This window comes from Lepidochelys kempii, chromosome 3, assembly GCF_965140285.1.
Source record: "Lepidochelys kempii isolate rLepKem1 chromosome 3, rLepKem1.hap1, whole genome shotgun sequence".
NCBI lineage: Eukaryota > Metazoa > Chordata > Testudines > Cheloniidae > Lepidochelys > Lepidochelys kempii.
The window spans coordinates 195,583,917-195,607,647 of record NC_136382.1 but is presented as its reverse complement, the minus strand read 5'-3'; the positions used below and the strand labels follow the sequence as shown (position 1 = coordinate 195,607,647).

The 23,731-nt window shown below is 42.1% G+C and overlaps 1 protein-coding gene and 1 long non-coding RNA gene across 4 annotated transcripts in view; one reads left to right on the top strand and one right to left on the bottom strand.

Moving 5' to 3' along the window:
* Positions 1-5,547, bottom strand: part of LOC140909660 (uncharacterized) — a 33,713-nt gene extending 28,166 nt beyond the window's left edge. The window contains exons 1-3 of one of the 2 annotated variants that reach the window (XR_012158318.2): positions 5,379-5,547; positions 2,481-2,635; positions 8-1,316 (exon numbers count right to left, since the gene is read on the bottom strand). This is a non-coding gene — a long non-coding RNA (uncharacterized LOC140909660). The remainder of the gene's footprint in view (positions 1-7; positions 1,317-2,480; positions 2,636-5,378) is intronic. The other variant, XR_012158317.2, reaches the window with a different exon arrangement.
* The window catches only part of ACTR2 (actin related protein 2), a 42,344-nt gene continuing 24,145 nt past the window's right edge, over positions 5,533-23,731 (top strand). The window contains exons 1-3 of one of the 2 annotated variants that reach the window (XM_073339472.1): positions 5,533-5,666; positions 17,584-17,694; positions 21,967-21,981. In XM_073339472.1, coding sequence (XP_073195573.1) covers positions 5,619-5,666; positions 17,584-17,694; positions 21,967-21,981 — 174 coding nt within the window. In that variant the 5' untranslated portion in view covers positions 5,533-5,618. The remainder of the gene's footprint in view (positions 5,667-17,583; positions 17,695-21,966; positions 21,982-23,731) is intronic. The other variant, XM_073339473.1, reaches the window with a different exon arrangement.

The following is a 23,731-nucleotide window of genomic DNA, read 5'->3' as shown; positions in this document are numbered from 1 at the left end:
TTCTTACATGCTCAAAAGTGAAGCAGGGTAGCAGAAGGAATGAAGATGTTAAATGCAATGTTTACTCCTCTCAGTGGACTTCACAGTAACAAAGTGTAAATTGATTTCAAAAACCAAAACCCCTCTTTTTGATTTGAGGAGAGAATGTAGTTCTGTTACGAGGACTCAATTATCAGTGAATCATGTTAAAGTGTTGTTCTTTATATGGTGTGGATGAATTTGAAACCTCCATTCATATTTGAAAGAATCTGCTGCTGTTATCTGGAGATGAAGGTTGGTCTTATGATTAAGCCACAGGACTGGGAGTCAGATTATTCAGATTCTATTCCTGGCTCTGCTGCAGACTTCCCCTATGACTGTAGTCACTTAGGACTACATTTTCAAAAGTGGTATCTTATTTTGGGTACCTCAATTTTTCATTGCCAAGCTTTAGACATCTAGGACCTCATTTTCAGAGGTTATGAATACCCAGATGTCCCACTGACTTCAGCTGGCGTTATGGGTGCTTAATCCCCCTTCAAATCAGACCTTAGGATGCTTCATTCTCCACTCCTGCGAACTCATGTAGTTTACCCCTGTAAAATGTGAGTGTAAAATGCTACCAATGGCAAAAGTGAATGGAGAAATCTAATTTCGTAGCATTTCCCACCCACTTTGCACAGGTCTAAATAACTACACAGTGTGCAAGGCAGTGGAGAGTCCACTCCAGAATGCCTGAGGGCTAGAAAAGAAAGTTTTCCCCACCTGTAACAGGGCATAGCAGGACCCCCTTTGCTCCTGCCTCTACTCCAAAAACCACTAAGAGACCTTCTGGCTCTGCAATCACTGGTGCAGTTTATTTACAGCATAAAATCCCACCACCTTCTCACCATATACAACGGGGGGGTGGGGTTTCCAGCTGAAGGACTTCCCAGCCTCTACAGCTATGAGAGACAAGCTTCCACTCTCTGGCTTCCCCCTTTCCTTCCCTTGAGGCTTTTATGCAGCCCCAGGCTAACCACCTGGCAGCTATTTCCCCTTTGCCAATCAGGCACAAGTTTCTCTAGCCAGCTCCAATTTCCCTCCCTTAATGGGAGCTGGCCTGACAGAGGGCTGAGCTGGACTCAGCAGTTCGTGTCCAGCACCCTGTTACACCACCCCACAAATAAATGTTAAAGATGTTCCCCCCTCCACATAAAAATATATATTTTATTAGATGTCAAAGTCTCTATCTCTAGAATCATAGGGCTGGATCTACAAAAGAACATTGCAATTTCCACAGAAAGGTTTTGTGTAGTTAAGCTCCTTCCAGCATCATCCAACCAGAATTAGTGTAACTGAGAAAGAAAAATGAGTTAGCTTTAGAATTCTGATCAAAGTCCTTCCCTTTATTTTTCTCATAATAGTCATAAGTAATTTCTTTACAAAGAAAACACATTCATCTACAATAAAAATGGCATTCTGCAATCAAACATGAAACCAAATTGGCAAAATACAATAGAGATATACCCCAATTTTACAATAGTCTCACAAGATATTCAGAACTTTAGCAAAATCAGGATTTCATAACTTTTGGTTTCAACACAATTTTTGGGCTACGAACAAGTGGTTGTTAATGTGGTGATTTAGATTTTTGACATTTGGGAAACTCAGAGATGCTTTATTGTAATGAGGTGATCATAATCTGCCACGGCAGGAGGAGCCAGCCCCTCTGTCAAATGGCTTATAAAAATTGTAAGTAGTTACACTTGCTAAACATTTCTGACTTGTTTTATATACTATTTTACAGTCCACCAAATCCTATGTAATGTTTAGTCAATTTTAGGGCTAGTTTTGTGTGGACTACAAAATGTATTGTTTAGTGAAGTTTGGATTAATGAGGTTCTTTTGTATTAATATGATAATCTTGGCAGCAGAATAATACAGCACAGTAAAAAAAAAAAATAGATCAAAACAATGAAGACTAGTTTGATAATAAGGAAACACTTCCTGGTAACACTTCAGGTGCAGTTTCTCTCCCCTGACTCTGCTCAATGTGGGTAGAAACTGGCCTCAGCTCCACAGCAGGCAAAGAGTAAGTGTACGCCCGCACCCTCAGGTGTAAAGGACATGGTGAGGAGTGGGAGCAAGGGTTGGAACAGGTATGGTAGTGGTGCAGCTGCAGGACACTGTGTGCCATTAATTCCCAGCTTGCAGACGGTCTCTTTGTAACCATTACCAAATGGCAGCATTTAGAACAACTCACACTGCTCTGAACTAGGTTGGGGCTGACCAAAATATTAAGGGAGCTGACTGCACCCCCTTTTAATTTAGGACAGCAAAGAACTCTGGGACAGAATCTGGCCTTTAGAGTTTATTTTTCTCTTTATGTGTGCGGGTAACTCCCATTCACATTAGTGTGGTTTCTGTGTGTATGCACATCAAGATAGCTCAGAGACCTCTTAATATGAAAGCCCATGAAAATCCGTTCATATCAATACAGGACAGGTGCAGTACATTACCTGATAAGCTTCAGCACTCTGCTTAGTCATCAGGTTTTTATGCTTTTCTATTGCGAAGTCCTGCTTTCTTGCAAATGCCACAGCACCCTTTCTAACCAGCATACAGTGAGTAGTTTTCTCCATGACTTTGAGTTACAGCAAGTGGTGTTCCAATTCTTTTTCAGAATGAAAATTACATTTTTACACAATTTTTATGCAATGGTTATTTTTTCTAAATCAGTACAACAACAAAAACAAGGGCTAAAAATACCTAAAACTAAAACCAAGACATATACAAATATTAGGTTCCAAGAATAGGAAAGATTTTTTTTTATTAAAAATCTTGATTGTTTTTTTTTTTATGACTTTCAACTAGAGCTTCTATCTTGGCCTAAACATAACAAACACAGACTAGATACAGAACAAATTTACACTGCACTCTTAATATTTTGTGCTAAGTTTATATATTGCTAGGTTTTCTCCTGCAAGATTTTTCTGCCCTAGACCCTTTGACTTCAAAAACAATATTCTACACTATAAAGTAATGCTGAAAATACACAGCTCTGATAAATCATGAGTTTGGTTTTGGTGTTGTATTTTGAACCATACAACCTTATGGGTAAATGAGTTGAGTGGTGTCAGCCTCAGTCGTTAGTTAATATTTCAGGATTGATGGGCATTAGGTTTCCATAAAAAACTGCTCTAAACCAGTTCCGCAAGTAGAGCTGGGTGAAATTTTTCAGACAAAACCTTTTTCACCATAAAACGCACATTTGGGTCAGCCAAAACAATTTGCAACTTCATGTCTAATTCCCCCAACTGTTTTGGTCAATCCTTCTCCGCCAAACCCTCAAAAAAAAAAAATCCTCCAAAATTGCACTTTTTGACATTTTGTAAAAGAAATGTTTCAAGTTTGTTTGAAAACTAAGTTTACCTCAATTACATTTTAAAAAGGTTAATAAATCAAACATTTCATTTCGGATCAAAAGCAATTTTTTTAACTGTCAGTTCACCAAAAAGTACTAAAGCTTTCATTTCAAGTCAACCTGAAACTTTTTTTTTTTAAAACAAATTTCGCTTCAGCTAGCTAGCAAAACAAAAAATTAGTTATTTGCAGAGTTCTAATTTTAAGGCCCTCACTTTTATCCCAAAACTTCACACATTTTTAAAAAGTGTGTGTATGTATGTATGTATATATATAATTTTACATATAAATGTACAGTCATGCCCAGTCAAAGCTGCTGCCACTCCAAAATGACCAGGATGCAGCCCTTCCATTATAGCTGTATCACATTGAATTATTCCATCTTTGCTTGGGTAGCCTCCTTGTCCTACTACATAGCACCCTGTCTTTTTCATCATTCTCAAAATCTGGACATAATTAGTTTAAAAACCTGTTTGGCTATTAGACCCAAATTCTGATTTTTTAAAAAATCTGAATGTTCCCCAAGATTGCACTTAAAAATTTAATATTTTAAAGGCATCAAAGAACAACACAATGGCCACTATTTATTTAGGACCCCCCAACATTGTGCTTATGTGCCTTTCACTATGTTTAATTAGAAAACACTACTTCCAATGTTGGCCTGACATCTCCAGTGATACAAGAGAAAAAATGAGAATCTGATACCACATTTCTTGTCCATCTTAATAATGTCATTGAAGTCAAGGGGAATTTGGGGTGTGCAAGAAAAGCAGCTGTTAAGAAGCAAAGTAAGAAAACATGTTTATTTCATTCTTTATTTGGAACCCACTGAGAAATGCAAAATGTTTGCCAAGCAGAAAAGCCCAAAACTGTTAGGGAAGGACATTCTATTTAGAGATTTCGAAGAGGATATTGTAAATATGAGATGGTAAAAATTGTACCAAAAGGGTAAGAGTACTAAAGTCCTTTTAACTATATAAAGGTAGTTATTTAAAACTGGCCACTGTGTCATTTTATATTTATAAACAACAAAAATGAATAATCTAATAAATTCATTATATGTAAAGCATCAGAAAATGAAACTAGATGCAAACATGTACAGTAAAATGATCATTTATCCTTCCCCTTGCCTGTATTGAGCTCAACTAATGACTGGATTTAATACACTGGTAACACCAACTATTTCTGATTATACATAAGGTGCCTTGCCTCAGGTAGTTCCTTGTTAGAACATGCCTGATGACTTCATTCCATATTTTTCAAATGAGTAGAGGAAGTCAATCTTTTAGGTTTGCAGACACCTAAATAACTCAGAGGGCCTAGTAATTTCTCCTAGGTATTTGGTTGATGAGGGAGGGGTGTTGTAGAGGGAATATTTGGACATGGGTGCGTTATGGATCTCTGGAGCAGGGGTGTCCATGGGGCTGAGGAGCTCTCAGGCAGGGGGTGAGGGGGAGGTCCACAAAGGTGAAACATTGTGGAGCTCTGGGGCGGTGGGGGATTTCCATGGGGATGGGTTGTGGCCCTCTAGGGCCGTGGGATGGGAGGAAACCCACGAGGGCGGGATGCCAAACTCGAGGGCAGTAGGAGGATGTATCTACGGGGGGCAGTTGCGGGGAGAGGTTGTGGAGCTGTGGGCGGCGGGCCAGTGTATGTGGGGGAATTATGGAGCGGTGGGCCAAGGAGGGGATGTCCATAGGGATGGGGGTTGTGTCGGGCTGGGGCCGTGGGGGTATCTATGGGGGTAGAGCAGTATGGAGCTGTGTGTGCGCCTATTGGGGGTGGGAGGTGTGGGTGAGGGGCGTGGTGGGGCTGGGTGTTTGCGAGGGTTGGGGCAGAGGAGTGCCTGGGGCCGGGGTAGGTGCCCCTGGGGTAGGGGTGGCGCTGTCTCGGGGGGCTTGGGGCCGGGGGTGCGGCTCTCTGTCTGTCTGTCTGTCGGGGGGGGGGGCGCGCTGACTCCCCGGAGCAATCCCGCCGTGCCCGGCCCCGTTCACCTGTCACGGCCTCCTGGCCGTAGTCACTGGCGCCGCGCCCTGCCGGAGGAGCCGCCGCTATGACAACCCCAAAGGCCAGGCCGGAGCGGACCCGACAGAAGCCTGGGCGCCGCGAGGGGTCGGACCGCAGCGGGAACTGCAGGCGGCAGCGCCGAGCCGGCCGCTGATTGGAGGCGGCGGCGGCGGCGGCGCGTCAGGCAGCGCGGAGCGCAGGCGGCGGGGGCTCGGGCGGTGCGGAGCATGGACGCGCTGGGCAGGAAGGTGGTGGTGTGCGACAACGGCACCGGGGTGAGCGGCCGGGCAGCGGGCAGGGGACTGGGGCTGCGGCCTCCCGGGGCAGCGACCGACCGACCGGCCAGCCAGCCCCGCGGGGCGCCAGCAGCGGGGCCCGGCCGCCCACAGCGTCTGTCACTCGGCACAGCGCGCTGCGGGCGGAGCGGGGAAAGGGGCCGCTCGAGAGATCCGCCGCCCCGCCGGGCGAGATCCGCTCCCCTTCCTGCCACAGGCTCGCTGCCCGCCTCACCTGGCCGGGATCTCCTTCCCCTCTTCCCAGCACTGTCTAGCCGCTGGGATCTTCCTCTCCTCCCGGCCTGCCGCCCTCCCACTTCCCCTGGGATTTTCCATAGGATCTCGGGGCAGGATCCCCTTCTCCCTCCCAGGCCCCCCATCTCCCTCCCAGCCCGCCCCCCCACTGGGATTTCCTTCCCTCCTGGCCTGCCGCCCGCCCCTTCCTCCCGGCCTGCTCGGATCCCTCTCCTCTCCCGGCCTGCTCCTGCCTGCTTCGCCCTACGGCATCTTCATCCCGGCGCCGGCCTGCCCACCTCTTCCCCCCGCCCCCCTCCCCCAAGGGCAGGATCTCCTCCCCCCTTCCCGGCACCGGCCTTTCCCCCCACCCCCATGGGCAGGATCTCCTCCCCCCTTCCCGGCACCGGCCTAGCCCCCCTCCCCTATGGGCAGGATCTCCTCCCCCCCCTCCCGGCACCGGCCTGCCCCCGCTCCACCGGACAGGATCTCCTCCCTTCTTCCTCATGGGCAGGATCTCCTCCCCCTCCTCCCGGCACCGGACTGGCCCCCCACCCCCATGAGCAGGATCTCCTCCCCCGACCTCCCGGCACCGGCTTGCTCCCCCCCCCCCCGCTCTCCCGGGCAGGATCTCCTCCCCCCTCCCCGGCACTAACCTGCTTCCTTCTGAACCCCACAACCCGCCCCATAAATAAACCTTCATACTGCCCCTAGAGTTCTGCATCCTGCCCATGTGGATTTCCTCCCATTCCACTGCCCTAAAAGACCACAACCCATCCCTATGGAAATCCCCCATTGCCCCAGAGCTCCACAGCGTCTCACCCCCATGGACCTCTCCCCACTGCCTGAGAGCTCCCCTCGATGAGATCCCTTTCCCCTCCCAGCACGAACCCACCACCCTCCCTGGCATCCCATACCAAAGCACAAAGAGGCCTGTAACGTGGAGCTGGAGCAGCTCCCAAGGACACCACCAGCTCAGCCGGAGTTTGGCAGTTCTCAGCAGGATGAGTGGTTAGATGGTGAAAAGGCTTCTGCCCCTGTCTGTGCTGTAGCTTTGTCTGCTGCCACCATAAGCAGGGTTTTGCTGGGGGCAAACTACCTGTCTGATTATTTTTTACAATATAGATGCAGCCTAAGAACAACAGGGTAACTCAGTGCTCTGGGCCTTTCCACCCTTGGGGGCACATCAGTGCTCATTGTGCTGCTTTGGGATAAAGTGGATGCTTGTCCACTAAGCCCAGTAGCTCATGTCTCTCATAGGCTAAAATTGACTATTGTTGGCATTTCTTGGTGTGTCTATGTGTGTATAATATTAAATATACTGTGTATAAAAAGAGGATAAAGAGAATGAGAATATTTATAGTTGAAAGATTTTCTTACTGCGACTTGTGCTTTTACAGGCAGAATGAGGTATTGGAAACTAATACACATTTTTTTTTGGCTTTATACTAAAGTAGCCTCTAATTTTGATAATTCTGCTAATAATCCTGCATTGTTTAGGCTAGCCTGCATGTTAAAATATCTTCTTGGAGTGTCTTCAAAAAATTCTGTTCAGTGATGAGTGCAGAAAACAGAGGTTGGTTTATATTAAATGACTCTAGCTCACTAAACTGTAGGTATGGGTAGAACCAGACAATCACTACGCTCTCTAATGAACTCTTACAAGAAAATAACAGACAGAAACAGCATATCATTATGACTAAACACTTTTCACAAAGTGATCACTCTATCGGTCCTTATCCTCAAAGGAAACCTGCACAACACTTTCAAAAGATGAACCTGGGAGTTTAAGTTCATAACTTTGCTAGACACTAAAAGTCATGGACTGAATAGAGATACTGGTCATGTCTATGCTACAAAATTAAGTCAACGTAATTTACATTGGCATACAGCTGCTGCAGTAATTACATCGATTGTATGTGTGTGTCACGGCACTGCTGTATGTCCTTTTTGTGCCCCATCTCACCTATACGACGAGCAATCAAAGTTAGTATGGCAGGATCGGAGCTGCAGCCGCAAAGCCGCCTCTCCCCATACACCCAACAAATCCAGCAACTCTGTACTTCAGGCGGGAGCGTGAAAGCCAGCATGGTCAGCTGGGAAGATATGATGTGAGTTGTCCCCGCAGAGCAAACAGGAAGCGGAATTTCAAAAATTCCTGGGGCTTTAAAGCAGGGAGGGGGGTGCATGCCTGTGTACCTGGCTGCAGGGCAGCAGAGGAGAAACTGCTTACCAGAGCCGTCATGATGGGCATTGTGGGACAACACCTGGAGGCCACTTAGGGCGACAGGAGCAAGTGCACTGTCTATCACTCCATGTCATCCCTCCAACTTTGTCTCAAAAAGTTCTATGCCGCTTGTCAAGGTGATTTTATTACGTCAGTGAAGCAGGAGAGTTAAATCGGTGGGAGGAGCATTGTTGTGTGTACACTTTCACCGCTTTGTCGATGAAACCTGACTTTTGACGACAAAACTGTATGGTTTAGACAAGGCGCTATGCCTATACGACTACTTATGTCAGTATAATTTATGTCGCACAGGTGTGTGAATAATCCCCCCAAGCGACGTAAATTACACCTACGTAAGTGCTAGTGTAGACCCCACTATGTTGGCAGGAGATCTTCTCCAGCCAACATTGCTACCACCTTTTATGGAGGTGGTTTTATTATGCTGATAGGAGAGCTCTCTTCTCTTGACATAGAGCGTCTTCACCAGATGCACCGCAGTGGCTTTATGTGTAGGCAAGCCCTACGTTGATGTAGCTGGTGAGTTATGTTAGTAGGAACAAAATTTTAATGTAGATACATACTTAGGTTGCCGTAAGCTGCCTTGCGGCAACCTGATTCTATAGTGTAGATCAGACCACTGGATTTATGGCTGCTTATAACAATCTATAACCCACTAATAACGCCTCCCCTTCCTTAATACCCCTCTAGTCATAGAGAGGAAATGGGCCATTTCACCTCGAATGGTCCCTTGAAATATGTATCAACTATGTACGCTAAACAGTCTGTTCCATCTTGTATTTAGCTGTGATACTCTGAGCCTTGGTCTACACTGCAAAGTTATGTCGATATAATTGTCACTCAGGGGTGTGGAGCAACGTAGTTGTACTGACTTAACTCCTGGTGCAGACAGTGCTAGGTCAATCCTAGGGCTTCTCCCCTGAACATAGCTACCGCCTTTGCAGGAAGTGAAGTACCTGCTACGCCCACGGAGAACCTCTCCCCTTGGCGTTGATAGCGTCTTCACTAAGTGCTACAGCGGCAACGGTGAAGCTGCAGCACTCTAAGTGTAGGCAACCCTTAGTAAGTTTTGCAGACCAGAAGAGCTATGTGGAGCTTGAAAACTTGTCTGTCAGCAGCAGAAGTTGGTCCAATCAAAGATATTACCTAATGCACCTTGTCTCTCTAGATCACTAAAACAGAGAGTAACTCTTTAAAACTTTTAGTTACAGACTTAGCGCTGTGACCTACAGAATGCCAAAAATTGTTTTTGTCTCTCCTCTTTTCCCTCTTTTGGTAAAGAAGGCCTGAAAGGTTGCGGGGGCTTTGGTTTTTCCCCTCTTATTAGAAATTCAGTTTTTGTCTACCTGGGAAGACTTTATGAACCTGTCAAGATGAGGCCCTGGTCTGCACTACAAACATATGGAAAACTCACACCCCTGAGCAACACAGTTATATTGACCCAACTCCCAGTGTAGACGGCACTGTGTTGACTGGAGGGCTTCTCCTTTCGACAGAGCTACCGCCTCTCAGGGAAGTGGAGTACCTGTGCTGACAAGAGAAGCTGTCCCATTGGTGTAGGTAGTGTCGTCACTAAGCACTAGAGCAGTGCAGCTGTCCCACTGCAGCGCTGTAAGTGTAGACAAGCCCTAGGAAACGAGGTGCTCTTTAAAAACAGATAAGGTAGCTCAAGTGAGCTAACATAACTTGAAACTGTCTTTAACACCTCATGTAAATACTGTTTAGCACCTTTACTGCTACGTTTGTTGATATTTAGGGCCCTACCAAATTCATGGCCATGAAAAACGCATCACAGACCGTGAAATCTGGTCTTCCCCCTGTGAAATCTTTTGTGTGCTTTTACTCTATACTACACAGGTTTCACAGGGGAGACGGTTCTCAAATTGGGGGTCCTGACTCAAAAGGGAGTTGCAGGAGGGTTACAGAGTTATTTTGGGGGGGGGGTGGGTTGCAGTGTTGCCACCCTTCTGAACTGCCTTCAGATCTGGATGGCTGCAGAGCAGCAGCTGTTAGCTGGGCACCCAGCTCTGAAGGCAGTGTCCTGCCAGCAGCAGCGCAGAAGTAAGGATAGTAGGGCAAATACTGTCCTTACTTTTGCGCTGCTGCTGGTGACGGCTCTGCCTTCAGAGCTGAGCTCCTGGCCAGCAGCCGCTGCTCTCCAGCTTCCCAGCTCTGAAGGCAGTGCTGCTGCCAACAGGAGCACAGAGTAAGGGTAACAGTATCACAACCTCCCCTACAATGACCTTTTGATCCCCCCCCCCCACAACTCTTTTATGGTTCAGGACCCCTAAAGTTACAACACTGTGAAATTTCAAATTTAAATAGCTGAAATCATGAAATTTGTTTTTTTAAAATCCCATGATCATGAAATTGGTAGGGCCCTAATGATATTATAGCCTACCTAGATTTAGATTTGACAATTCTAATATTTCAAAGGTTAAAAACTCCATTGTTTTTTGGACTGGCAGGGCCTGAAACCTTTAGGTCATCTCTATACATCATACAAAAATGGCAAAAGAATTCTTTGCAGGTTATCTTTATAAGACCTTAAAGCTCTTGAGGGCCTGATCCCGAGAGGTTGATCTCAGTGGTAGTTTTAAGTGCTCTCAGGATCTGTCTCTTTATTGTGGTGTAAGTATGTTTATTTGCAAATATGTTAATTATGGAGACCAAGACCATGACTTACTTTTACTATAGTTCATCTCAAGTATGCAGTATAAGAACTGCTTTTGTCTTTGGTCCAAACTTCAGTCACTTAGGCCTAATCTACACACACTTTTTGTACCAGTGTAACTATTTTGGTTAGGGATGTGATTGATTGATTTTGGTAAACTGAACTAACTACCTGTAGATCCCTAGTGTGGACACAGTTATACAAGTGCTGCTTATTCCCCTTTCTGTATGGGAACAGATGTACCAGTGGAAAACAGCTTTGTACTGATTATACTGGTATAATTTTTGTGTGTAGACAGTCCCTTGGACAAATGCTTAATTTTAACACATAAATAGTCCTAGAAACATGCTTAATTTTATTGGGTTAGGGGCATAATTACTTGATGTCATTTAAGTCTGTAGCCGCAGTTATGTCAGAAAAATGATTTTTCAACGTAGGCAAAACCCAGTTTTTGAGAAGAATAAATTGAGCCATAAATTGAGTTAAAGCCATACATTTTCATTATCAAGTCAATATTGTAATAGAAAATGTTATACTATGATAGACAAAGCTGTCTTATTTTAGAATTATTTTTAATAAAATATTTTCATGATAAAGTGAATGAATACACCATGATTAGCATTAAAAAACCCTTCAGTTACTCAGAAATATAACAGAAAATGTTAAATATGAACTACCTTAGCGGTTGTAGCCAAAATGCTTTAATTTTCTTCTTTAAAAATCTTGAATAAATTGATTGGAAACCTGCAGTTCCTGTAATGCTTACTGTAGTATGTGATTATTGTGGATCTTATTGCAATCTGTCTTTAAGAAAAAGTAATTTAAAAATGAGTTTTCACAACACATGTAATGTAGGACAACCTTTAATAAGGTCAGCAGCAGGATCTTAATGTCCACCTCAAACATTCTAGATTTTATGATTTATTTATTGTATTTTTTTTAGAACAAATAGTAAGTTACTTTAGGCCTGGAGTGTTGTCCTAATTAAATTTAAAATTCTTTTGTTCGAGAGATTTATACTACTTTAAACTACCTTAACATTGAGACTTGATGAGATATAAGATTATTCAGTATAAAATTGGTCTCAAGACAGGTTTGTGAGCAGATGTAGCTTGTGTATTTATTTTTATTTGAAAGAATATTTATACACTGCATGTTCTTACCACTTGATGACTCAGTGGGAAGTCAGAGCACCAATTTAAACCACAATGCTAAGAAGAGGAAACTATATATGGTAAAATAATTTCTTATACACCGGATTCTTGCACGCACCAGGCAAACTAAGTAACTATTCTTAAAACACACTTGTAAGTATATGTACAATAGACATTTGTTCTGTGCATTATAATGTACGACATGTAAATCTTGCAAAGATGTTTTTCAATGAGTAGTTCTTCACTATTTTGTAAGATGCAATGTTGCATTTAAATGTTGCTGCTGTTAAACATTTACAATATGCTTAGTTGTGCTGAACTTGGAATTCGATAACTGCCCCAAGGAACACTTCAATTTTGGTTGCATTAGGGAATTTGTTTGCCAGTGGAAAGAATGGGGAATATCTGGGGTCTTTTTAGTAAAAGGAGTTTTTTAGTAAAATGAAAAATGGATTATCCTTGACTAATTATAGATTTTTGAGTGTATTGATTGTATAGTTTGAAGTTCTGGAAAGTTTTTTTAATAAGCTGCTGAAAAATAGGCATTTGTGATTTGATTTGATTTTTTAGTTGGCAAGTGTTACTTTTCGTTTTTACTCCTTTAGCAAGAAATCAAAAACACTCTGGGGCCTTTTCTTCGGCAGCGTTGTTACTCTTTGTGCTGACTCTTAGAATATCCGTTATAGATCAGTAGCGTACATAAAGTGTTATAACTTTGTAGCCATAGTGTCAAATACGTTCAGCCATCTGAAGCCACTGAATTTTAAGTTGACGATGAAAACTGCTGCAATATGAATCTCATCATTAACTTCTAGGAATCCTTTTTAAAAAAAAAAAAGGCTGACCTCCCTCATTCACCGGATCCTCCTGTAGCCTGGGGAAAGGTTCCCTGAGCTGGGAAAGGAGACCAGGAGTTCAGGTCTCATCTTCTAAATGCTATTTAAATTCCTATCAGACTTGCTAAACTTATTATTGACCAAGGCGCCATGAACCCCAAACCAGAAGATGTGGGACAAGCTGCTGAAAATCCTCCCACTCCCCCGTTTTTAAATAGGTTAGCAGAAAGCTCATACAAAGGCACTGTGAACCCAAATTTCTTATGTAACAGACCCTGCTCTTATCCACTATACTACACTGCCTTTCAGAGTGACTAAGCCAGTTTAGCTGTACTGTTTCCTGCCACTATAAACCCCATTCTTTCTCCAGAGCCAGGGATAGAACCCAGGATGCCTGATCACCAGTATTCTGCTGCTGACTAGTAAATAGTTGTGTATAATCCCTGGGATAGTGTATGTTAGTCCTTCTCCAGGCTGGTATAGAAAGGGACTGGCAGTTACTCCTGTAGTTCAAACAGTAAGAGCCTAAGCTGGAGCTCTCAAGGTGAAGCAGTTCAAACCCTGCTGCTGATCTATGTGGAGGTAGGGTTGTGTATGATTTGCTCTGTGAAAAGACCACTTTAAAACAGTATTGTAGAACTTAAACTATGATGATTTGTAGATTGTAAATGTGTGAATCACCAAAACACACACTTCACCTTTCACTCGTTTATTGCACATTTCACTTTTGTCACCCTCCTGGTAGGTGTATCTGTGTTGTATGTCATCCTCTGCCCAGTCTGAAGAGAATGAGTATTTGTGACAGCTCTCAGCTTGAGAACTTGGCCCTGTACCCCGCACAAGCTGTAAAGACTCATGCTTTCGATTTTGGAGATCATTGTTTCAATTCATAGTGTTGGCCAACATGGCGTCCATGACACTTGCAGGTCTCTCGTGTTGGTGTGTTTGAAGGTTGAGAAGTACACTTAATACTTGCGTGAAAGGGCGTGGGAGGAACAATAGGCAGATTTACTGGTATAGTGCTGCTGCAGCTGCTTGTGGCTGTATGTAGTTTCTGGAGTCCATGAGAGGCTCTGATGGAGTGTTTTGGGGAGTATTTACGTGGACTCCTTCGTAGAATAAGGGGTTGCAGGCACACAGTTTGCTAAGGCATATCAGACTTGCACAGTCTTCAGAAGCAGCTTCACCTGTATAAAAAAAACTAAGAAATTAGTGAACAAAAATTACATTTAGTGGCATTTAACATTGCAACAGGGCACATCCCAGCCACCCAAAACCTTAGAAGCATGGAAATAAGTTATGGGGAAAGCACTTCTTTCTACCTGCACATTGCAGACAGCACTTTTGATAATGCGCTTCATTGCTCCATAAGGTTTCCATCTCCAACAGATTCCCAAAGTAATATATACCCCTAATTGATCAAACTTGAGTGACCTCAGCTGTGTTAAGGCAAATTAACTTCACCAATGCTTTAAATATGACAGTTGTACTCATCTGTTCATGTAATTGATATAAAAGCGTATGAAGTCACATGCACTTTTGTATTAAAGAGCATGTTTGATCAAATTGGGGTAATAGGCTTGTGAGGCTCTATCTCCCATTAATCAGAGTGGCTTCATAGCTTTGCAGACTCTCTGATACTCAGGTGTGGAAATAAGTGCATTGGCAAAAAGATTTTGGGCTCCAGCCTGTTCAGCGTGTTCCGATGTTCCAAATACGGTTGGCCATTAATTGCTGTCATAAATAGGAGCAGCACTCTCTTGCATGTGTAGACAAGATCTGAATAAATCCTAGATATTGATAGCCTCAGAATAAGCAGAAGGGCTGACAAGCCCTTGCCTTGCCATTTCATACCATATTGCTGAAGAAGACCTTTCATCTTTGGAAAGGAGTCGGGACTTGTGGAAGGGAGTTGATAAGCCCAAGAACACGCTTCCTACCCTCAAACATGTCAAGTTGGCTCCAACGGCAGACAGAACACATTTAAAAACGGAGGTGGTGTACAAAAAGAAAAGTGAGGGCGACAAAAGTTTTGCCCTGCATCATGTTTTTCCATTGATGCTGAATGCAAATTGATTTTGCTAATTAAAAGTATAGCAGCTACTAGGTAAGGAGCCATATTAAATGATTCGTAATTCTTGCCATTGTATTTAAGGTTCTTAACTTATATCCACATTTCCCAAACTTTTGAAAGTTGAGCCTCCCTTTGGGGAAAAAAACCCCCAAATGTGCCTCCCGCCCCAAAACGCCCCAAAGAATGTTAAAGGCCTACTGTTCATTTTAATGTACATATCTTCATGCACCACCACTTCTCCTCTTCTCTCAGGGAAGTACTGGTGTATAACTTCCCATCCTTTCTTACATACTTTGAGCAGTGTTGATATTTAAAGTATTCTAACTGGCATTTGAGTTAATATCAGTTGAAATTAATAGGACAGTTCACACTTTAGAATTCAGGCAGAAATTACTGCATCAGTTAGCCTTCAAAAAGTGATCCGAGTGTTTTTCCACAACTGTAACAGCTAGAGACTTTTTGTTTTTATAGACACAGCAGAAATGCTAGACAAAATTTGAAATCTGTCTGCTCTCACAGCAAGCCGCTCCCACAGCAAGCCACTCCCCGCTCCCAAAATGAAACAAAAAACACTTTATCCCAGGGTAGCATGTCCCACATCTTAGAAAATGTAGACTTACATTAAGTTCTTTCAAGTGTTACATGGCTTTTTAAGTATAATTTTAATAATGCCTTATTACCCTGCAGTTTGGACTAAGAAGATGTGAATAGCAATGCACACTAAAGTGCTGTGCTGTCCAAGGACTGAAGAGCCCCAAGTTTGCAGCCCAACTTTTCAGTTCATGCCTGCAGTATCCTTACTGGGGAGTTACAGCACAGCATTTGTGCACTGCTATTCACACCCCATTAGCCCAAACTATGGGGTATTAGAGACAGGCCCTAAGGGTTTTGAGAAGTAAGCTGCTTGCTGCCAGAGGACCACCCTGAAAGATGATCAATGTAGAGTTGAAGAATGGTGGGGGGAGGTGAGCCAAATACAGTATAGTTAAGCTCAGAGGTTTCGCGCATATCTTTACCAAATGAAACAGGCAGTATTAGTATCTCTTAAAAATTTCAGATATGTGCTTAAAAAAAGTTTCTAAAACTATTTAAAATGAGTATTGACGTTCTAGGCAGAGACTTGTAAATGTACATTTGGGCCTACAAATTTACCCTAATTGTGAACTCAACTGTAAACAGTGAGTATATGTTCATTAGATGTTGCAATAACTTACAACAACAAATATTGGTGGGAAAAGGTGCAAAAGTGGGACAGACTGAAATAGTTCAAGCAAAAATGTCTACTGATATTACTCAAGGACTACGTTAAGATCATTCTTGGTAAACAAGAAAAGTGTGGAAGCAGAAATCAGTAAACTACAATTGGTGTATTGGAAACTAGGTCTAATTGTTGGACAGAATAATGAGAGGGTGGTCTATTCCAGCCATCATTGCCTTTTGGGGTCCTTAAAGAGACTTTGGGGAGAACAATTGGCCAGTGGGAGTGAGCTTCACCATCATGGCTACCATCCCCACTGTCTCCTCGGAGCTCAGATCTTTTTTATCATGAAAGATGTCCTGACCAAACTGGGCCAGATGACATCACTACCCCCACTAGTCTCGCATCCCAAACACCACCTGGGATGTGAGACTCTCTTCTCCCACCTCCTCCAATATGTCTTTTTCCTTCCTTACCTTATTTCTTCTCTTTCATATCTCTCACTCCTTTTCCCTTCTGTCTAAAGAGAGTCTGGCTTAGCTGGCCAAGACTGCATATTTTTCAGCATTGCTGTGAGCCTGTGCCCAGAAAGAGGTAGCTAAACACAATGCCCTAAATAGTCCTCTTCAGGTATAAGTTTGCCAGGTCTTGGAATGGGTAATAAGTCTATGTGCTGTGTCTGGTTTTTTCAGCAGTGAAAGTGCGTGGGAGAGTCAACACCAGAGACAGAAGCTGCATTTTCTGTCTTTGCTATTCTTTTCTTTCCCCCCTTGTGTGTGTTTGTTTTGTTTTGTCTTGTCATCTTAGGAAATGGGATCGGGCTTTAACAACACCAGCAATAATAGCTCCAGACCATCTCAACTAATTTCTTTGTTTTTCCCCAAAAGGACAGTCATTACCTTCTTTAATACTACCGAAGAGGCTAGTTTTTTTTCCTTCTAAAAACTCTCCAGATACAGGGAAAGGGAACAAGTGATGTTGATAAAATGAGAGCCATATTTAATACTTTATTCAATATTTAATTTAATACATCCGATGAAGTGAGCTGTAGCTCACGAAAGCTCATGCTCAAATAAATTGGTTAGTCTCTAAGGTGCCACAAGTACTCCTTTTCTTTTTGCGAATACAGACTAACACGGCTGTTACTCTGAAACCTGTCATTAATCCTTTACGTTTCAAATGCTTCTACTGTTTTTCCTTCTTTTCTGTATCTTTAATAAAAGGATTTGTAATGATGTGTTTGCCATGGAACAAAGCAGGCTGAGGTCACTGTCTTCCAAACCCCGAACTTGTTTAAAACTGTTTAATGTTGGACAGTCAGGATCACGTTAACACCTTTGGGCCCCTTTATTACATCTAAATTAACACAACGTGACTTATTTTCTAAAATTCCTTACCTGCATTTGAAAATTTCCTCATAAAGACTAAAATATTTTTAATAGTAATAAACAAATGTGATGCATATATTAACTAATCAAATTATTTAACTTTTTTCTTTTCAGTTTGTGAAATGTGGGTATGCAGGCTCAAATTTTCCGGAACACATCTTTCCAGCTTTGGTTGGAAGACCAATTATAAGATCAACTGCCAAAGTGGGAAACATTGAAATCAAGGTAATGTTTTTTTCTATAACAGTTTAAAGCATTCACGGTAGTCTTTACAGTAGAACCTCGGAGTTACAAACTGATCAGTCAGCCTCACACCTCATTTGGAACTGGAAGGATGCAATCAGGCAGCAGAGACAAAAAGAAAGAAAGAAAGAAAAAGCAAAAACTGTACACCAGCAGTTCTCAAACTGTGGGGCGGGACCCCAAAGTAGATCGCAACCCCATTTTAATGGTGTTGCCGGGGCTGGGACCCCAAAGTAGGTCGCAACCCCATTTTAATGGTGTTGCCGGGGCTGGCCTAGATTTGCTGGGGTCTGAGGCAGAAGCCCAAGCCCCACCTCCTCAGGCCAAAGCTGCAGCCTGAGGACTTCAGCCCTGGGCAGTGGTGCTCAGGTTACAGGTCTCCTGCGTGGGACTGAAGCCCTTGGGCTTCAGCTTTGGTCCCCCCCACCTGGGGCAGTGGGGTTTGGGCTTTGGCCCGCCCCCACCCAGGGTGGCAGGGCTCAGGCTTTGGTCCCCTCTCCTGGGGTCATGTAGTAATTTTTATTGTCAGAAGGAGGTCACGGTGCAATGAAGTTTGAGAACCCCTGCAAATGTAAACTACTAAAAAAAAAAAAAGGGGTAAGGAAACAGTTTCTGTGCTTGTTTCATTTAAATTAAGATGGGTAAAAGCAGCATTTTTTTGTGTGCATATTAGACTTTCAAAGCTGTATTATGTCAATGTTCAGTTGTAAACTTTTGAAAGAACAACCGTAACGTTTTGTTCAGAGTTATGAACATTTCAGAGTTATGAACAACCTCCATTAACAAGGTGTTCGTAACTCTGAGGTTCTACTGTAACACATGAAAGTACTTTCTCCTTCTTTTATCATGCCCCCCAGCAGTCTATCCTGTGATTCACTGCTTAAGTAATGAGCTTTAGCAGCTGCACCCCTTCGGGGCATGTGGTGAGCAGAAGGGTAGATTAACGTTACTGGAAGCTGACCGTCAGGGGGCCAGTGTGCATAGGGGGGCTGGAGCTCTTAGATCTTGATAAGGGATTTGGGGAAATGAGGCAGAAATTGATCAGATGACTGATCCTTGCTGTCCAGTCTTAGTGCAAGATTCTGAGACAATGGTGAGTATTGGCTATAACCTGTAATGTTTACTATTCAGTGTACAATTAGTTGTAAGCAAAACCATCTGTGAACTAGTATTAGTTGCCTAACTTTGCTTGTATTTATTTTTCATTATGTTTTAAGTAGTGATGGTAGACATAATGCTTTCCACAGAATAGAGAAACAATCCCTGCTCTGAGGAGCTTACAGTCTAAAAATATTGTAATATTGCAGGTTTGAAAAAAATTCTAATCACTAGCATTGAGTTGAAAACCTTCCTTGAGGCATGTGGGGGCTTATGTTTCTAACCCTTCTGATTGCAGAGATACTATTTCAGATTTAAGTACATGCAGGGCTGACTTCCTGAGTGTGCAGATAAAGTTTGTGTCTGCTGCTCCTGCTTCACAAAGCTATGAGTGGCAGAGTGAAATCAACAGAACTCTGGTCAGTTTTACTCCTGATATTTGGAATCCTAGAGGTAGCACTGAAACAGTTTCTTGCTGGTGCTTAGGGGAAAGTATGAGCATTAGTAGAAGGTGGCATTAGAATTATTTAAGAGGAAGAATGACAAAAAATGCAAAGTAAAGGTCTAGACTGGAAAGGGGTAAAGTAGCGGAGATCTTTCATTTCCTTCCCTGCATCCCTCAGCAGCCAGGAGGTTGGGTAGTAGAGGACTTTTCACCTTCACAGTAGCTGGGAGGACATGGAGGGAGAAAGAGAGAGTTCTTCTCCTCATTTCTCGAAGCTTGGTGGGGGCAATTGAAGGTCCACGTTTTTCAGACATCTACTTGCCAGTAGCTGAAGTGAAAGCTAGATTCCGCAAGCAGAGTCAAAGTACAATCCTGGCAGAAATCCCCTCACCCTACACAGTGGTTAGAAATGTCTCACCAAGGAATTTCTCCTGGAGATTACTGATGTGGACCCATCTTCTTTCTGCTTTGTTTCTACCTTAGGCTAGAAGCTTTAGTGTTATGGGTAATGGGTCTGATACATTTTTCAAGCCCTGACATGGTCAATGCTGCTAGCCCAGTTTAGGATGGCCTTTGATCATCTGAGTATTTGATTTAGTATGAGTTGAGGCTCTGGAATGGGGTTGAGGGGAGTGTCATATATGATGTATTGATGCTTTTTTGCATCTAACTTCTTGTATCATGTCTCCCATTCTAAAGATAGAATCACTCAAGGATATTTTCATGAAGAATGGGACTTGGACTCCTGATTTATTTTGTAACTACTTTACAGGACCTGTCTACTTTATTGTAGTTGCTGTAAGACAAGGCCAAAATAAACCAGGTCAGGAGAAGCAAACAACCATCCTACAGATCTGTCTCAGATCTTCCTTCCTGGTGCATATGTAGGATAAATTCAGAAAGACAGTACAGTGAAACTGTCTGAGGGCCATTTTTTTCCCCTCTGGATGTCATTCCATTTTTGCTGCTTTCCTAAAAAGATATTTTTGGCAGATAAATTATACTAAAATTTGAATGGATTAATTCTAGCTACACATTAAAGAGCATTGTGGCTCATTCAGAAGACTCTTGAGCAAAGGAAATTGACAAGAACATAGTCAGTTTAGCTCTTTAAAAATATTCAGAAAAACTAGCCAAATTCAGGAACTGAGTGAAATGAGCCCTAAAATAGGGTTTTATAAAAGCAGCCTAACCCTCCCTTGCCTATTATTCCTGTCAGGAGAGCAAATGAGGACATAAGGAGACACTGCTACATCAAAGGTGTGGTTTTCACTGGAACAGTTTCCCCCAAAATTCCAACCAGTTTTAAAACCTGTTGAGCTAAATTGATTTTAAAACTGCTTGAAGTTGTAGTGCAGATCAGGCTCCTGGCAGCTTGAACTAGTTTTACTGAACCAGCTTCTAAACTACCTTCAGCAGTTTTTGAAACTGGTTTGGTAAAAATGGTTGGCTTAGGGAGCCTAAACTACGCTGCACTTCCAACTGGTTTTAAAATAGATTTTGATGGATCAATTTTAAAACTAATTAGAATCTTTAGGGATACTTCCTTGCAGTAGAACAGACCCAAGTATGCACTTTACCTCATTTTTATTCCTAGTCCATGCCCCACAATTATCTTCCTCAGTTCCTATCTCAGAAATCCATAGACTGGGGTGTCTGTAGGCTTTGAGTGAGTGGAGAATATAGTCAGCATTCACCCTGTGTTCCTCCTGCGACTGGATGTGGATTTTCTGGCAGCTGCCTTTGCAGAGTACTTGCTCTGATGTTATTGTCATGTGTAAGTAGAGCAAGTAAACATGCCTACTGGAGCTGATATTTTTCTTATTAAAATGCTATTGGAAGGGTTGGTGACTGAGGAGGCCTAGGTTTTGATCTTGGATTGGGTCATGAGTGAAAATGGCATCCTAGTCCCTGCTTGTCCACAAAAGTACGTATCTTGCTGTGTAGTACGATGGCTGTTAATTCTCCTAGCCCCCCTCTAGCACAGCAGGGTACGGCATGGCAGAACTGAGATGCAGAGCTGTGTAGGGAAATGTGCACAAATCTGCCTGCACTGTACCCTTTTCAGGTCATTGCTGTTGCTGTGTCACTTCATGAGCGCTTAATTCAGTTAGAATGAATACATAAACAGCATTTAAGTTTATGAGCTTCATGTACTCACAAGTTTGTATTTTAGCTTAATATTTTTATAACTGTTATAGTAAAAATTCAACTCGAAGAGCTGGAAGGATGAATATTTTTATGGAAAAAAAGAGGTGGAGGAAAGCAGGGATCCTGGTGGCAATGTGCTGGCGTTAGTTGCTTCCAAATCCACCACGCAATTAGTCTACTCCAGATCTACCACTCACGTTGGATAAAATTCGATTTTTAATGGGATATCGGCATATAAAAGATCTTGCTTCTTAGAAAAGATGCAAAGACACTGGTTATTGTCAATAGCATATTGTGAATAAAAATGAGAAGCCCGCCACTAAACTAATGGAAACAAATTAATCACAGACAGAAATGGCTTCTGAGAAGAACAGCGATGTCATTGATAGTGGTAGCTTGGCCCTAACTACGCTAACTCAGAACACTTGCAGCAATACGTGCATCTCTTTTCTGCTGTATATCTACTGTGTACTTAAAATAATTTGAGGATTTCCTTTAGGCCTTTTCTGACTCTCTTGCTTCTATCTTCTTTCTTCACCTTTCTTGACCTGTTGAAGTAGAATAACAAAAAGATGGTAAGTGAGGTGCCCCTGTATTGTTTGTTTCCCATTTTTTGCTTTATGGGATGCAGTAGCCGTTGCATTATTTTGATGCTTTTTAATGTTTTGTCTTGTCCCACATTTTACATTTGATTACTTATTTTAAACTTTGTTCATTGTTTTGATTTAGTAGCAACTAATACTATAAGAATCTTGTATATTGCTTCTGATTGTGACATGACCTGAGTTATGTGCAGATGCAAGAATAATTCATTTTTCTATAAGAGCAACATGAATTTAATGTTAACATTAGAAAATGCTTTATCTAACATAACAAAATAATGAAGATAGGAAAAGATCATGGCTTTTCCTTGACCTTGTCCTGGTCTGAGGTATACGTCATGCACAGAACAGATTTCAAATGGTTGTTCTTTAACTAGCGATTGTTAAATAAAGTCAGAATTTTATGAATTTGTTGTGATAGAACTGATGTAGTCACATGGTTACTTAGTGGTATGTTTGTTGGAGTAAGTTTAGCAAATTATGATCTTCTTAAAGTTTAGGGGTTTAGGTTTCTAATTTTTACATTAATAGTCCATTCTATGAAAACTGTTTTATAAAATTAAGAACTGATTAGGGGACTCAAATTAAAAATCATGTAATAAAATTATTTCTTTACCAGTTACTAGTAACTTCTTAGATTATTAAAACTAAAAATAATTTAAAAGTTCCAGTTTGCTTTTCATTATGTCTTTTTCTTTCTTAGCTTAAACAGAGAATCTGAGTCACCTTTACCTCTCAGTGGCACAGTGATTGGGTTGTAAACTCTGCAGTAGACAATTTGGTCAAAAGCAACCATTTCATTGTACTTTAATAAAGGAAACACTTATTATTTTGCTAGATTGTAGAAATGTGATCTTTAAAAAGAGGATATATTTTAATTCATTTCTTTAAATATGGTGGTAAGTCAGCCATTAAGGCTCCTCTGGAAGAAGATGGTCTATAGTGGGAAGCAAAGGTAACATTTCATTGTACCCACTTGCCTCAGGAAATACCTGTGGAAAAGGAAAGGGTTTTCCTATATAATCAATTTAGAAATTGACTATATGAATCACAACTGTGTAATATGTGTATTTTGTATAAAATATCATACTGGGGTTGGGGGTTTTTTGTTTTGTTTTTTTGATGCGGAATAAAAGGGATACATATCAGTTATCGGTCTACCCTGTTAAAACTTTACTGGCAAAGGCTTAGTTAAACCACTTTTTATTTTAATGTTTAGTGTGGTACTTCCAGTCCCTTATTTGCTTTTGCTACTTGTTCTGTATGCTTATGCAGCTCTCATTATCCCTGTTTTGGGAATGTGCACAGAAACTTGCAGCATGCGTGAAAAAATTTTCTGCTAGCCCCACCTACTATCTTTTATGTGCTTTTTCACATCTCAACCTATTCAAGTGAGTATTTGATGAAGTAATTTTGGAGATCTCAATGAGTAAACGTCTGTACATACTAAGGTTTCTTTACTGTTCCATGGTTACAAAATGCAGGGTAGCTTCTTACTACGGTAAGTTTGATTTAAGGTTTTGAAGTCTTCCAAATACCGGTTCTCTGAAAAGATCTGGTATGGGTCTCAGCCACATTAAATATTTTGTGCAGTAAAGCCTACTTTTTATACATAAAAACTAATTTCAGGTCATGGGCCATTCAGTACATATAATCAGATGCAAGTTGGAATATCTTTTATTCTTAATAATCAAAAACTGCTAAAGAATAATGAAAATTCTTG